This window comes from Dreissena polymorpha, chromosome 12 (genome assembly GCF_020536995.1).
Source record: "Dreissena polymorpha isolate Duluth1 chromosome 12, UMN_Dpol_1.0, whole genome shotgun sequence".
NCBI classification, from domain to species: domain Eukaryota; kingdom Metazoa; phylum Mollusca; class Bivalvia; order Myida; family Dreissenidae; genus Dreissena; species Dreissena polymorpha.
Genome location: NC_068366.1, coordinates 41,944,240 through 41,959,901, shown reverse-complemented (window position 1 = coordinate 41,959,901; position 15,662 = coordinate 41,944,240). Strand labels below are relative to the sequence as shown.

Here is a 15,662-nt window from a genome sequence, read left to right as displayed (position 1 = left end):
ACTCATGGAATAGAGCCTCAAGAATCTATAAAAGGGCTGAAACTTTCAATTTGTTCAATTACACTTTTAAACTCATTACTGAAAATCTGTCAAAATGTTCAAGTGGGAAAAATGTGAGAAACAATTTAAAGCAAGATGGACTTTGAACAGGCACAGCAAAGACAGACATGAAATTTAACATTTTCATTGTTGTGTACAAAATTGTGATAGAAAATTTCTGAGACGCTAGTATTAAGTCAACCATTTAACCTCAAAACATAACTTTTCCAAAACAGAAGCAAGAAGATTGGCTATAAGAGAGCATCTTCAGCCATCTCATAAGTCATTCCAATGAGGATGCAAGTACATAATGGACGTCAGTGAAGTTGATTCAGTATTAGATTTGTTAGGAGAGCAGGATGAGGAGGAGAAATTAGGGTATAGATTTTAACTCATTTTTTAGGTTATTTTACATTAACTTCTTTATACTGAACATCTCTTATGACAATACGGTCAATCTCAACTATGCATGGCCCCATTACCAACCCTCGGGCGCCCCTGGGTCAAACATGCGGCGTGGGGATACGCGTCGGCCTCTGTCGCGCCATTTCTAGTTTCACTTAAATTTTATTTGTTTTGAACGGCATGTTATTAAATATTCAGATGTAATATTTAATAATGTTTGTTTGCCATATGAAAATCAAGTTCACAAAAAAACACGAAATTAAACTTGATTCTATCAACGATTTAAGTTTGATGTTCGAATGGTAGTGCATTAACCCATTTATGCATAGTGGACTCTCCCATCCTTCTAATTTGGATCAATTTATTTCCAAAATTAGGGATGTCTAGTGTATTTATTTCTAGATTTAGAATACTTCTTACAGAAATTCCTTTAAGCAAACAGCGCATCATATGCGGCGTCTCATCTGGGTCTACGCTGTTTGCAAAGACCTTTTTTTCTAGACGCTTGGCATACATGGGTTAAATTTTACGCCCAATGGTTTCTTGTTCAAACCAGGCACATACCTCACGTACTTTATTTAACCCGGGTCATGTGAAAATTGATTCAATGCCATATGCAGCCAGCGTAGTCTCAGACCAGCGTGCAGATCCGCTGTCCGAACTGAGATCCCTGTGCGTTAATGAGACCACGAAACCTTGCGTGACTTTATAACGGAGCTACTCTGGCCGCATATGGCATAATGCCACATTTTTTAATGTAGCGGCTTATTTTGATACTTTGATCAAATACCCGTATCCTTGATGTTCGCAGGCTCATAGAATATCATGAATGGTGGGAAACTTAGCTAAATGTCATAGCGAAAAGGGTTATTTAATATCAGACGGTTCCTTCTTAACCTGAACTTTCTTTAAGCGCGGTGTAATTTCATTTCTATCTGATTTAGCAATTTTACTCTGTTGATAAATCTGTATCAACAATTTAGTCATATATTTGTTCTAGTCTCATCCTCTATATATTGAACCTATAAATATATTGCAACTAACGGATTTCTCCTATTAAAAGTATAGTGGCATTCATAAACCCAAACATTATTCGTGAAGAATACCTGTATAAGCTGCTATCTCTATAATGTTGTCATTTCACTTTTCATCGAGAAAATTTTGGCAGGTATAAATATATATTTATGTTACGCTTGTCTCGTGACATCTACTCACCTTAATGTGTTGTCGTTTGACATTACCACACGTTCATTGCTTGTCACGTGACATCACCACACGTTCATTGCTTGTCGTCTGACATCATCACACGTTCATTGCTTGTTGCGTGACATCACCACACGTTTATTGCTTGTTGCGTGACATCACCTCTCTTTCATTGCTTGTCGTCTGACATCACCCCACGTATACTTTGCTTGTCGTCTAACATCACCGCACGTTCATTGCTTGTCGTTTTACATCACCATATGTTTATCCCTTGTCGCCTGACATCACATCACTTTGATTGCTTGTCGTCTGACATCATCGCACGTTACTGCTTGTCCTCTGACATCATTACACGTCCACTGCTTGTCGCCTGACATAACAAAACGTTCTTTGCTTGTCGTCTGACATCATCTCACGTTCAATGCTTGTCGCCTGACATCACTACATGTTCATTGCTTGTCGCGTGACATCACCACATGTTCATTGCTTGTCGCGTGACATCACCTCACTTTCATTTCTTGTCATTTGACATCACCATAAGTTCATTGCTGGTCGTATGTCATAACCTAGTGTATATTGTTTGTCCCCTGACGTCACTTCACATTCAATGCTTTCTTTGCAGATGGCTAATTGGGTCGCGGATCGACGCTCGATGTCTGAAGAGTGTTTACGCAGGAACACGAACCCGCCAAGTAATGTCAAGAACACAGTCTTAATACAAAAATCCATAAACATTATATTGCTATTTCTGAGGTAAAAACTATTTCATGTTTTCGTTTAATGTGAAATATCATAAGTATGTGCACTCAATTTTACCACTCAAATTAAAGATGCAAAAATTCAATCTTGCCATTTATTTTGAAATATTATTATCCCCACGCTTTTTGAAAAAAAGGTGGGGATATTGTGGTTATCTCCGCCGTCCGTCCGTCTGTCTGTCCGTCCGTCCTGGCCACTATCTCCTCCTACACTAAAAGCACTAGAACCTTGAAACTTACACACATGGTAGCTATGAGCATATGTGCGACCCTGCACTATTTGGAATTTTGATCTGACCCCTGGGTCAAAAGTTATAGCGGTTGGGGTGGGGCCGCGTCAGAAATTATCACTCATTTTTTTAGGTTATTTTACATTTACTTCTTTATTTCTACACCGATTCACTTCAAATTGATACTGGACCTCTCTTATGACAATACGGTCAATCTCAACCATGCATGGCCCCATTCCCAACCCTGGGGCGCCCCGCCCACATAGGCCACACCCACCAAAAATTTCCATTTACTATATTTTTTTCATTTCTACACGGATTCACTTTAAATTGATACTGAACTTTTGTTATGACATTAGGGTCAATCTCAACTATGCATGGCCCCAATCCCAACCCTGGGGCGCCCGCCCACATAGGCCACACCCACCAAAAAATTCCATTTACTATAATTTTTTCATTTCTACACGGATTCACTTCAAATTGATACTGAACTTCTCTTATGACATTAGGGTCAATCTCAACTATGCATGGCCCCATAACCAACCCTGGGGCCCCGCCCACATAGACCACACCCACCCAAAATTACCTTTACTATAATTTCTTCATTTCTACACCGATTCACTTCAAATTGATATTGAACTTCTCTTATGACAATACAGTCAATCTCAACTGTGCATGGCCCCATTACCAACCCTGGGGCGCCCCGCCCACATAGACCACACCCACCCAAAATTGCCTTTTACTATAATTTCTTTATTTCTACACCGATTCACTTCAAATTGATACTGAACCTCTATTATGACAATACGGTCAATCTCAACTATGCATGGCCCCATTACCAACCCTGGGGCCCCGCCCACATAGACCACACCCGCCCAAAATTGCCTTTTACTATAATTTCTTCATTTCTACACCGATTCACTTCAAATTGATACTGAACTTCTCTTATGACAATACGGTCAATCTCAACTATGCATGGCACAATTACCAACCCTGGGGCGCCCTGCCCACATATGTCACACCCACCCAAAATTGCCTTTTACTATAACTTATTCATTTCTACACCAATTCACTTCTAATTGATGATTAACCTCTCTTATGACAATACGGTCAATCTCAGCTATGCATGGCCCCATTACCAACCCTGGGGCACACCTAGGTCAAACATTCGGCGTGGGGATACGCGTCGGCCTCTGCCGCGCCATTTCTAGTTTACATGTAATAGGTGCATTGATTGTTACATAGTTTATCAAATATCTATCAAGAAACAGACTGATCAGCTATCTTAGTTGAGACAGTGACTCGATTTGGGAATTCATTATGTTGGTGTTTGTTTGTTTACACATACACATATACCTTTTAATTTAAAGGAGCAGTATATTGATAGGATTCATCTTTTTCCATAAAAATCTATAAATATGTCCTTGCAAGAGAGCGTATGCATATTGGCATAATTTGTATCCAATACATTTGTAACACGTTGAACAATTATTTGCATGTGCTCACAACCCCAGAAAAGTAGAGTTAAAGTTTCCTCATATTTATTTCAAAATGTGCAGTTATTATCATCAACAATTTTCAGTAAACAAAGCAGATATATACAGAAATGCAAATGTGTGAGCTAAAATGCTGGTTTATGCAATATATAATATTTTAAAATTTTGTGCTGTCAATTTAAAACTATATAACATGAATTTTCGTAGGAATATCCGGGAGTGGAACGGAAAGAAACATCAATAAATTGAATAATTGCATGATAAAAACATTTTTGCACATAACGTTATATGAACATTATTGTATAAAGCACACGAATATAAAGGTATACGCAAACATTTGATTTGAGAGTTTAGCGTGGAACTGTTGTACCCGCTTAATATTTGTATACTGATGTACTGCAGCACGATAGGCTTTTGCCTATCTATACTGTCTAACTCCCCTTGCGGGTATTATTGACAGGTAAATGCTACGTCCTTATAATTTTAAATGTTGCCAGTAAAGAACTAGAATTTATTCATTCGCATGTACTGTAGAATTTTGACATTTTTATGACGATAAAGGTTTATAAAGGTCTTAACACGTGTTAAGCAAAAATGACGAAAAAACCCGGACAATTTAGACACCTCAATATCATAGTAGTATGTTACCTGTTTGTTGCTTAGAGTCGTCGCCCTTCTCCCGCGAGATGTCATGGAGGCTGATACGCTGACTTCCGGTCTATTTGCATCTCTGTTAAACAGGTTCATTTATCAAAGCTTTTTTGTATTAAGCATTTTTTTGTACTTGTTTTATATATAATTAAGTGTTCCTACCTGGCATTTTATAATTCCTATATGAATGTATATCAAAATGTATCATAGCATCTTAACTCATTGACATAATAATAGACTACGTGAGAAATTACGTCGGGCGTTATGGTTGAAAGCTTTTTCATTATGCACATACCTTAATACATTGATGCTTAGGTCGTCTTTTCAGCGTCAGCTATCTTGACCTCTCTTGTAAAAATTTTAGGTAATTGTCTCTTTTCTCAATAATTTAAGTAAACACTTATTTAACACTATTATGATTTCCATTTAACAACTTTGTTTATCGTGTAAGTACCTGTTATCGAACAGCACCTATTATCGGACGTTTTGTTTTGGTTCTGTATGCACATGCGTAAAAGTGCGCATGACGTCACATTGATAAACAAATGGTCGCACATGAAGTCCATGACCTACTTGCCTACTTAGCTTGAAACAAATGCGCTCAAAACAGGTTAAAGGGATCTTTTCACGCTTTGGTAAATTGACAAAATTGAAAAAAGTTGTTTCAGATTCGTAAGTTTTCGTTTTAGTTATGATATTTGTGAGGAAACAGTAATACTGAACATTAACCATGCTCTAATATAGCCATTATATGCATCTTTTGACGATTTTAAAACCTAAAAATAATAAAGCGTTGCAACGCGAAACGATTGAATAATTTGGAGAGTTCTGTTTTTGTCGTTAAATTTTGTGAAACTACGAAGATTGCGTATATAAAGTATAAAATACGTCATGAATGTGTACTCGGCGGAATAGCTCAGTAGGCTAAAGCGTTTTTACTTCAGGACTCTGGCAGGATTCCAGGGGTCACTGGTTCGAAACCTGCTCCGGGCAATGTTCTTTTCCTTTTTTAATTTTTTTTCTTGATTTTTTACAGGAGCTTTTACGATCCAATGTTTACATTTATCAATATAAAGCATTTAATGAATAAGTTAAAAAAATGCCAAAATCTGTGAAAAGGCCCCTTTAAAGGGATGCATTTATTGTTATTAACACCGTTTTATGTGTTTTTTGCTATTACTTTTTGAATGCATTTATCAAAACGTGCATTTACACACCAAAAAGCATATTTCCGTTTGCAATTTTGATTGCAGCAGACGCAGATTTTTTCGCCAAGTCCGGGTCACGTGATAGTCATGTGACTTTGTATATACTGGAGTAGTATTTATGAAGTGTCGGGTAAAAGGCCATGTTTACATCGGCCGCCATTTTGTTTTGTCTGCTAGAGGTGACAATAACCAGGGAATCATTGTTATAAATTCTTGAAGGAAGTTTGCTGGAAAACTTTACAGATAAATCATTCAATGATTGAACTGTTAGTCATTTGTTAAAACAAAATGTTTTTGTCATTTTAAGTGTTTCAATTTTAAGGAAATTTAACGTAATTTCTTAGCTGTTCGATAACTGGTTCGTCCACCATAAACTTTAATTTTTTTCATTCAGGTTCTCCAAGTTCAATTAAGATTATATGGTTAACAGATTTTGCAGATATTGCATTTTCACATAGGTGATTTCAGTATTTTGTAGATCTTTGGCTGAATGAATTCAATCTTACATTGGTATTACAAATAATGTACTCTTACTCATTAGGGCTCAGAACAAATAATTTATCCCGCCTAAGGTCATCATATTCATTGACTGCCTTGTAAATCTGGATCATATCTGTTCGATAGCGTCTGTTTTTGAGGTGACTAAGCCTAGTTTCCTCAATCTTTGTAAGGTAGCTTTGAAAGTTCACGTACTAGTCTGGAAGCCTTTCTCTGAATATCTTCAATTTTCCCTATGTCTTCCTTTGAATAAGGCACAACACAAGAGCCATACTCCAAAATTGGTCTTATCAATGACTTGTAAAGTGGTAAAAACATGTCCGTGTCCATGTATTCAAATGACCTCTTTATAATTCCCGAGGTTCTCTGGGCCTTGTTGATAATTCCTGTTATATGTTTGTTGAAATTGAGATATTGGTTAAACATCACCCCCAAATCTTTCTCCTGTGAAACAGCTTCGACTAGACTATAATTACCTTCCTTGTCTTTCATGGAATACATGAAATCTCCATTTTTGTTGCCAATATGTAGAACTTTACATTTCTTTGCATTAAAAGCCAGCTTACAATCCTCGCTCCAAACACAAAGATTATCTACATCTTGCTGTAACTTCTTGTAATATTCAATTATTGGTACTTTTGAGTTTTCTCTTGGTGTCATCTGTGAAAATCTTAACTATATCAGTAATGACCTCTGGTAAATCATTGATGTAGCAAAGTTTCAAGAGAAGCACCCTAGCACACTACCCTGTGGTACTCTGCCTACAACCCCAGTCGATGATGAATTAGCAGAACCAACATCTACACATTTGGTTCTATCTGACAAAAAGTCCTTAATACAATTAAATAGAGCTCCTTGTTTTCCTAACTTATTTAATTTGTGGAGAAGATGATAATGAGAAACTTTATTGGAGGCCTTTGTAAAGTCTAAGTAAATCACATCTACAGGAATTCTTTTGTCTACTGTTAGTGTTCACTCATCTAGATCTCAAGTAGTTGTACAACACAGGAATGTCTTGCTCTAAATCCTTATTGTGCATCATTAAACAGGCGGCTTTCATTCAGGTATTTCATTGCTTTGTCTCTGATTAACTTTTCACAGTCAACTGAAGTCAGACTCACTAGACAATAATTTGATGGATTGTTCTTATTACTATTTGAACAAAATTGGTATACAATTAATTTTTTCCAGTATTTTGGGATAGTTCCATCTTTCAATGTCTTGATAAATAATAATGTTAATGGGGCACCTTTTCATTTTTGGCCTCAATCAGAACTTTGGGGTGGACATTACTGCATACTTTGTACACGGTTTATGTCCGGTTATGTTTTACGCAAAGTTAAATTTTGTCACCGATTTTAGGCGTTTTCAAGGATTTATTCTTATCCCTTAAGATATTTGCACAAACTGCAAGAAAAACTGTTGTTTATGCCCTATGGATTTTTTCAAATGTATTGTAATATTTTAAGATGTTTGCAAAAATTAGGTTCTTAACAGTGTGATTACATTCTGTCCAGCCCATGTGTAAACCCCGGAAAACCCCGTTGATTCTGCTCACTGGTATCCATATCTATGCGAAGACTGCTTAGCTCTTCTCATACTAAAGTAATGTCTCTCTCTTTAGTTACCTGCCTCAGATTCTTTCAAATTAAAGAAAATCATATTGTTGGCCCTTTGCTCTTTTTTCTCGTTTGTCATATTAAGACCTCACTGACCTTTTCCCTTATCAATGATGGCATTCCAGGTTTGGTTTCTGAAACATCTTTAACTAAATTTGCAACTTCAGACGATTGGCTGTTCATCTTATAATTAAAATTTTTCATGCCTGAATTTTGCCTCTTGGCCTCCTCTTCCAATTGATCTCGCCTTTTCAACACTGGAGTTAGAATTTTAGAACAGTTTTCGTGAGGCTCCCCAGCGACTCTTACAATACTGGATACTGTCATTGGTTTTGGCAAAAAAAATGTTATCCTCCATAGGAACACGTTGATAAAAGTTGTGATACCACTTTTGTCAAACACTACACACTAAGGCTTTGTCATCTGACACAACCTCTTTCCTACAATGAATCCTCTTAATTGTTATGATTTCCCTTCTTTCCAGGCAAGCTGAGCACATTGGTTGCACAACACTTGTGGTTACACAAAAGCTTACTTAACACTGATATTAAAAAAATACTATAATTGCACTAATTATTATTTCTCTCAAGAGAAAAGTTGACACATAGTCTTGATCATTAAAGTTGTGCTCAACCTTCTGAGACTTAATGCATCACTTTATTAAATGTGTCCTATGCTGAGAATAACACTGGTTTAATATTCAATATAGCATTTGACTTTCAAGTTAAACTGATAAAATATACTCTAAATGCATTTTAAGAATTGTTATAATTTATAACATATTAATAGTGTAAAGATTAGTATTATTTTTTGTAATATGCATTGTATCACATGTAATTATCAGTTTGTACATCTACTCTCAGGTGGGTGGTTGAGGGGTAGAGTAAATATTGCACTATGAGGAAAGTGATGTATTTTAAAAGAGGGTAGACAATATCTACTATATACTATACCCCTGCCCCACCCCCCCCCCAAAAAAAAATAAATAAATAAATACAATCCTTTGATATTTATTAGTTTATTCCAAACAAAAAATAACACAAACATCGCATGGAAGACTATGATTTTAAGATTTAAGGATGATTACAAAATGGTTCATATTTTTCTAATTGGTTGAAACAAAATATGGCGAAAATGGGTGGCATGAGAAAATTTTAACCCAGCAAGGGGCATGAAGCATAATGTCCGTCACATTTCTGATGTAAAAACCTAAGGAGTCTGCTCTTGGACTAACATGCCAATTTTAAAAATGTTTGTCAAAAACATCCGAATAAAAAATATAATTAATATGTTAACAATCAAATAAATTCTTATATGATTTAGAAATAACTAATAAATAAATGATATATTTAGTTTTTGTAAATGGTCATTAATCAAGAATAAAAACGTATACAGCCTTTTCAGTGTCGTAGCTGGGCTGATTTTCAGTGTATGCGAACGGCATGCTAGGGGGGTCCGGGGGCATGCTCCCCCGTAATTTTTTTATTTCTTCGAAGCCGCATGTGCATTCTTAAGAGGTTTCAGACAATATTATAGTGCAAAATATGGCGCGATAAACTCGGATATGATACCATTTGTCTTCGATTATAAAACATGTGATTGTCCTTTAAGATTTGTATTCCAGAATTATGTCGGGGTACTAGTATATCATTTAATGTATGTCTAAATAAAACCATGATATGGTATGGTATAACATAGGACATGGATGAAAGTAACTAAAGCTTAATTTGTATTGTTAAAACACAAATAAAAGAGACATAATTAAGCAAAATATCCATCTTTTAGATAGCAACTATGCCTCATATCATATTTACTCGAAAACTCTAGTCACTTACATCTTGTCTTGTATTCTCTACCTACAGCAAAATACTTTTAAAAACAATACACGTAAACTGTATACATTCTAATTAGTGCAAGGTCTCCTGTATTACACGCAGTACATTACACACGAAAAAAAAGGGCCAAACAGCGCAACTTTCATCTGGCAAATACGTCAACGACCTCTTCCAGATCGATCTCTCGCTCTCGGTGTATATTCAACAGGGCAAGACCGGACATGCGCTCCGTTCCCAAGTGCTACGGAGGTATGTCTTCACCCGTCTCATTGTACAAAAAGACAGAACGAGAAGACATTGCAAGTTTTGTTCTCCTACCTATCTCTTCTGTGCCCACGGGGTCAGTCTCCAAGTTCTTATAGAACTGCAAAAGCCATTTGGCAGAGTAGTCAAATGCAAATGCTATTGTAAGGACAGTTGCCATCATGCTCTTAGCATGCATCGAGTCGGAGGCGTGTATAATGGCGAGATTCAACCAGTGCACCTTGCAGTGAGTGTATACAGCTCTCGCAACTATGGCTTGGATGCGAGCCTGGACCCCCTTCTGCTTCCCGGACATGTTAGACGCACCATCATAACCTTGGCCGCGCATTTTCTAAATGTTTACTCCAAAAGCTTGAAGGTTCTCGAGGAAGGCCTTAGCCAGAGCTTGGCCGGTGGTAGACTTGCACTCAGCAAACCCAACGAACTCCTACTGAAGACATGCTTTCTTTGCATCGTTAAATCGAAGGCAGAGAGCCATTTGCTCCATAGTTGCAGCATCAGTGGCTCCGTCTGCCATAAATTCAGAGCAGAACGACTGTACTGGATGTTAGCTTGGTCTGATTTTCTGTCGAAAACATCTCGGAACAGGGCGACATCAAATTAGCAGCCATTCTTAAAATTGCCTGCTTCGTTAACAATTCATTCGGATGCATAGTAGAAAACAACGATAACGCGCAGTCCATAATAATGTTATGGATATTCACCACCAAAAGAAATGTGACCTCGAAAATGGAAGCTAAATCATGCGTATTCTATGAAGTCGAAAAAAACACTTTAAGACAGTTTAAATGTTTACGATATGAAAACACATCTCTCGCATAGAAAAAAATGCCTAACCCGGGTTAGGCATCACATTTTATTTCATTTTTCAATCACTTTAATTTTGTATTTTTTCCAAACAGCGTACGCATGTGCGTATTTGCGTATGCCCAGCTTCGCCCCTGAGCCTTTTTAACTCTTTTTGCACAAACAACTTCAATGTACATGTACATGTTTAAGTCATTTTCTCATGTTTGTATTGTGTTTTAAAAATGTTTATGTAGTTAACATAATGTATTTTATTTCCTAATATTCAAATGATTCTGTGTGAATCAGTGTTATTATAAATTGCAGGAATCTATGTTGAGGATTGTGGTAAAACCATTGCTCAATCAATGATGCCCCGTTCTGGGAGCCAGTCAGATGTGGTCAACAATACTTACACATCCCAAAACAAGTCTTCCACAGGTAAGATGGGCTTTGAATGCAAACTCATTTTGTATATTGTGTATAAGTTATAGCTACGTCATATCTTTAATCATTTTATCTATATTTATCTAAGTGAACACATTTCTGTTGGTTATTGTATACTTAATTTAATATTGAATTTCATGCATGAGCAGTTATTTTGTTAAGTATTTTTTTAAGTCACATCCTTAATAATTTGAAAATAAATATAATTCAGGAGGTGGTAATATGTTTTTATATAATTTATGATGATTGTTAAGCTGTTTTCAGAATTTACTGAATATTGCATCAGTGATTTCCACAGGCCATTAATTTTAATTGTCCCTCGCCGGGGCACTTGAATTTCCAAATCAGAGTCAGCAGCAACTAGCCCTTCTTAAGATCAAATCGATATTGACTTCACTGAATACTGAGAGTTTCCCAACTTAACCCCCCCTAAAGGCGGAGCGTCGATGAATTGGAAAATCTATATCACAGTGCTCCAGCTAGGATTTGAAAAGGGCAGGGGGGCTTTTTTGTCAAAAGGGCACTTTCAACGCGCAGAATTTTGTCAAAAGGGCACTTTCAATGCGCACTATTTTGTGAAAAGGGCACGTTCATGCGCGCGGGTGTTTCTGGAATGCTTCCTATTGCATGTTAATTTATATGTTATAAATAATTGTATTATTCCCATTATTATAAAACCATTCAAATATAATGTCTACATTGAGGATTAAACTACTTACAATGTAATAAGAGATTTATGAATTATCATATGTAAAAATTTAAAAAAAAAAAATTTTTTTTTTTTTTTTTTTTAGGGGGGGGGGGCAGGGCGGAGGTTCGGGGGGGCAGGGCGGAGGTTCGGGAGGGCAGGGCTCGGCGCCCTTCGATTTAGGCCTAGCTGGAGCACTGATATCAGCCAATGAAAGACAAGCTTAGCATGGGTGACAGCACTCCTACATACCTGCAGTAAAATCATGCAGGTGACGAGTGACGCAATTGCCATAAGTGTTTGATTTTGGAACATTTTGTTGGCTTTGTTTTCCAACAGACCCTTTGGTTCCTACAGTATACATCTCAACGATGAAATCTAGGCAAGTTACTTAGAAGACTGATTATGGCAACTAGGAAAAAATAGGATTTAGGTATTAGGGAATCGATCGACTTGGGATGATGCGAAATAAGCAAAAAATGGTACAACATAGTTTTAAAAATGATGTTTTTACCGACTTTAGAGCTGTTTTTCTTGAATAGTCATAACGCACCAAATATAGTCAAAATAAATGTTTAAAATCATTTTGGTATGGACATGCCCCAACTGCCCTCGCAAACCCACCCTTAACTGCCCATGAGGGGCGTCTGAAAAAAATTCTGTGGAAAGCACTGGTACATGTAATTAGATTGTTAACAAAATGTTTGCCTCCAATAAACAGGAAGTTGAAAATGTTACACTTTAAAAGAAAAGGTAAGAAAATTATGTATACATTATACTCACCTTCAATATCTTGCAGACATCAGCTAACATTTTGATTGTTCATGTCTTGGAATGGGTCTTCTGGTTTCATCTTTACGTTTCTTCATTCTTATGAATACTGTGTCTGTTGTTTTTAATTACTGTGAAACCATTATTAATCATCAGGCATTAATTTTCATAAATTTCGTCAGTCGACCGATCAGCGAATTTAAGATCCTAACGAACAATCATGCTCTATGTTTGAACAAAAACAGACACTAAGTTGAACAATATTTTAAAACTTTACCGTAGACATGAGGCATTAAATTCCAACATAATCCAAGCACACATTCACTGCTGTTTCGTAATCAAGATTAATCCGGTTTTGACACAAAGGGATGTAGATTACACAAGGTACTTAACTGACACGTTACACTTCTTTAAAACGCGTGTGCAGTACAGCTGTATCGAATGAGTTGACTTTGTTTATGTAGAATGGTAATGAATTAGCGCTTATTGTTTATAACTTTATTACCCATTAGGTGCATTGTGTTTTTCAGGGGTGTTGCATATTACCCATCACGCAGCGAATGCGGATGAAAGACAATAAACCAAATGAAAAGATGACGATGTGTGATCAACATGCGTATTTATCACAAATTAATAAAGAATATTTTAATTGCTGTGTGTTGTTTGATTGTTTGCGTTTAACCACACTTATTACTATTTTAAATGTATCAATTTATTTATTTTTAAATTATTGACATTATTGATTTATATACCGGTAGTTTACTTTTTAAGAACAAACACACACCTAGAGTTTATAATTTTAATGTTGATATTAGAATAAAAAAAGCATTTTATTTGAAAAAAAAAACACTTAACAAACTGGAACCTCTTTCGTATAACAGAAACAAATTTAAAACGGTATTGACAGCATTTTTATAAAAATCCTATCTACTAGAATTACAATTGTTATCAGTATGGCAATTATAATAATAGAATAAGACTAATGGGCAATTGGCTTCGTTGTTACAAACACTCGTTAACGGTTATTCGATCCCACTTGTCCGCTAATCATAACAATGGACGTGTGAATGGCATACATTAAGAGGGTCCATTACTGTCCCTTGATAACAAAAGACTAGTTAATTGGCATGTGACAAACAGGCCCCACCTCCTGCAGTGATTCTCAAGTGTGTTCCCGCATTCATACCACGATTTTTTGCAACTGCGATTGATCGCGAATATGTATTACACACAAATCAGGTATTGACTGACGCATTTAAAAAAAATTCAAAATCAGAAATCGGCGAATTTAAGTGCTGACGAAATTGTCATTTTTATAAAGATGACGAAATTTTGTGCTGTCGAAAATAAATGGTTTCACAGTATTTCGAATAGAAAGATAAACAGTTGAAAATAAAATACATGATTGCTGCTGTTATGAAAATGCTTTTGGTCCTTTGAAAAACATGGTCGTCAGGAAGTGTGGCAGCTTTCCTTATATTGCTGTAGTGAAACACTTTGGGGAATATTTATTGCCCATGATACTTGCTCAGAACATTTTTCCCAATTATATCTTGGTCTATTGTAGAGTCACATGGTTCACAATATAGGTCACAAGGTTAAATTTAAGAAAAGGCTTGTGAAATTTATATCCCAATTTTCTTTAAATTGAGGTTTAAACTGGTTCACATGGGCTAAAATAACTAGTTCACTACATCAGAGGGAAGAAAAGGCTCACTCTAGAGACCCCATTTATTGTCCAATGTTCACGAAACTGCATAGGCTTATCTGGGATGACACTTTACGCACATGCATTAAACCCCCTTTTTACAGAGTGTGTCTCATTTAGACAACTTAATGACCAATATGTTGTGTGATCAGTCAAGGAATGTAGTAGTTTATATTGATTGAAAAAGACACTTTGCACAAAAAGCAATTCTTGTCAGAAGTTACTTTAACATGAATTAGTCCCCTTTAAATTTAACCAAAATCAAGCCTAGACGGAAAGTGTTGTCCCTGATAACCCTGTGCAACTGCACAGGCTAATCTGGACGACACTTTATGCACATGCATTAAACCCCCTTTTCACAGAGCGTGTCTCATATATCTTTAACATTCAAAATCATGCTTGAAACTGGCTTCCTGGCACTTGATTGATCTGCGATTGACCACTTAAGTAGTTTCCAATTGATTTGTCTTGTCAAACAGTTTTCATTTGATTTCCATCAAACTTAAAGCAAGCTTATACATGGAAGGAGAATGTCTGTTTGATGAATAGCTTGTGTTTCATCAGAAGTTACATAAATTCAGAATATTTTGTGATGATAAATACAGTTTAGGAGCTTATTGTCTTTGATAAACAGTCAAACAATTCTGACTTGATTTGAAAAATATATTTAAGAATTGTAACTTTAATATACACTATGTACTACACGTTGTTTATTTAAAGCTTTTAAAGGGGCCTTTTCACAGATTTTGGCATTTTTTTAACTTATTCATTAAATGCTTTATATTGATAAATGTAAACATTGGATCATAAAAGCCCCAGTAAAAAATCAAGAAAAAAATTTAAAAAAGGAAAAGAACATTGCCCGGAGCAGGTTTTGAACCAGTGACCCCTGGAGTCCTGCCAGAGTCCTGAAGTAAAAACGCTTAAGCCTACTGAGCTATTCCGTCTAGTACACATTATTGACGTATTTTATACCTTATATAAGCAATCTTCGTAGTTTCACAAAATTTAACGACAAAAACAGAACTCTCCAAATTATTCAATTGTTTCGCGTTG

The 15,662-nt window shown here is 36.2% G+C and overlaps 1 protein-coding gene across 3 annotated transcripts in view; it reads left to right on the top strand.

Moving 5' to 3' along the window:
- Window positions 1-4,804: 4,804 nt before the first annotated feature.
- LOC127854190 (oxysterol-binding protein-related protein 8-like) overlaps window positions 4,805-15,662 on the top strand; it is a 157,023-nt gene continuing 146,165 nt past the window's right edge. The window contains exons 1-3 of one of the 3 annotated variants that reach the window (XM_052389206.1): window positions 4,857-4,872; window positions 11,320-11,433; window positions 12,849-12,880. In XM_052389206.1, the coding sequence (XP_052245166.1) occupies window positions 12,859-12,880 (22 nt within the window). In that variant the 5' untranslated portion in view covers window positions 4,857-4,872; window positions 11,320-11,433; window positions 12,849-12,858. Of the gene's footprint in view, window positions 4,873-5,026; window positions 5,147-11,319; window positions 11,434-12,848; window positions 12,881-15,662 lie in introns of those variants that run through there. The other 2 variants (XM_052389203.1, XM_052389204.1) reach the window with 2 other exon arrangements.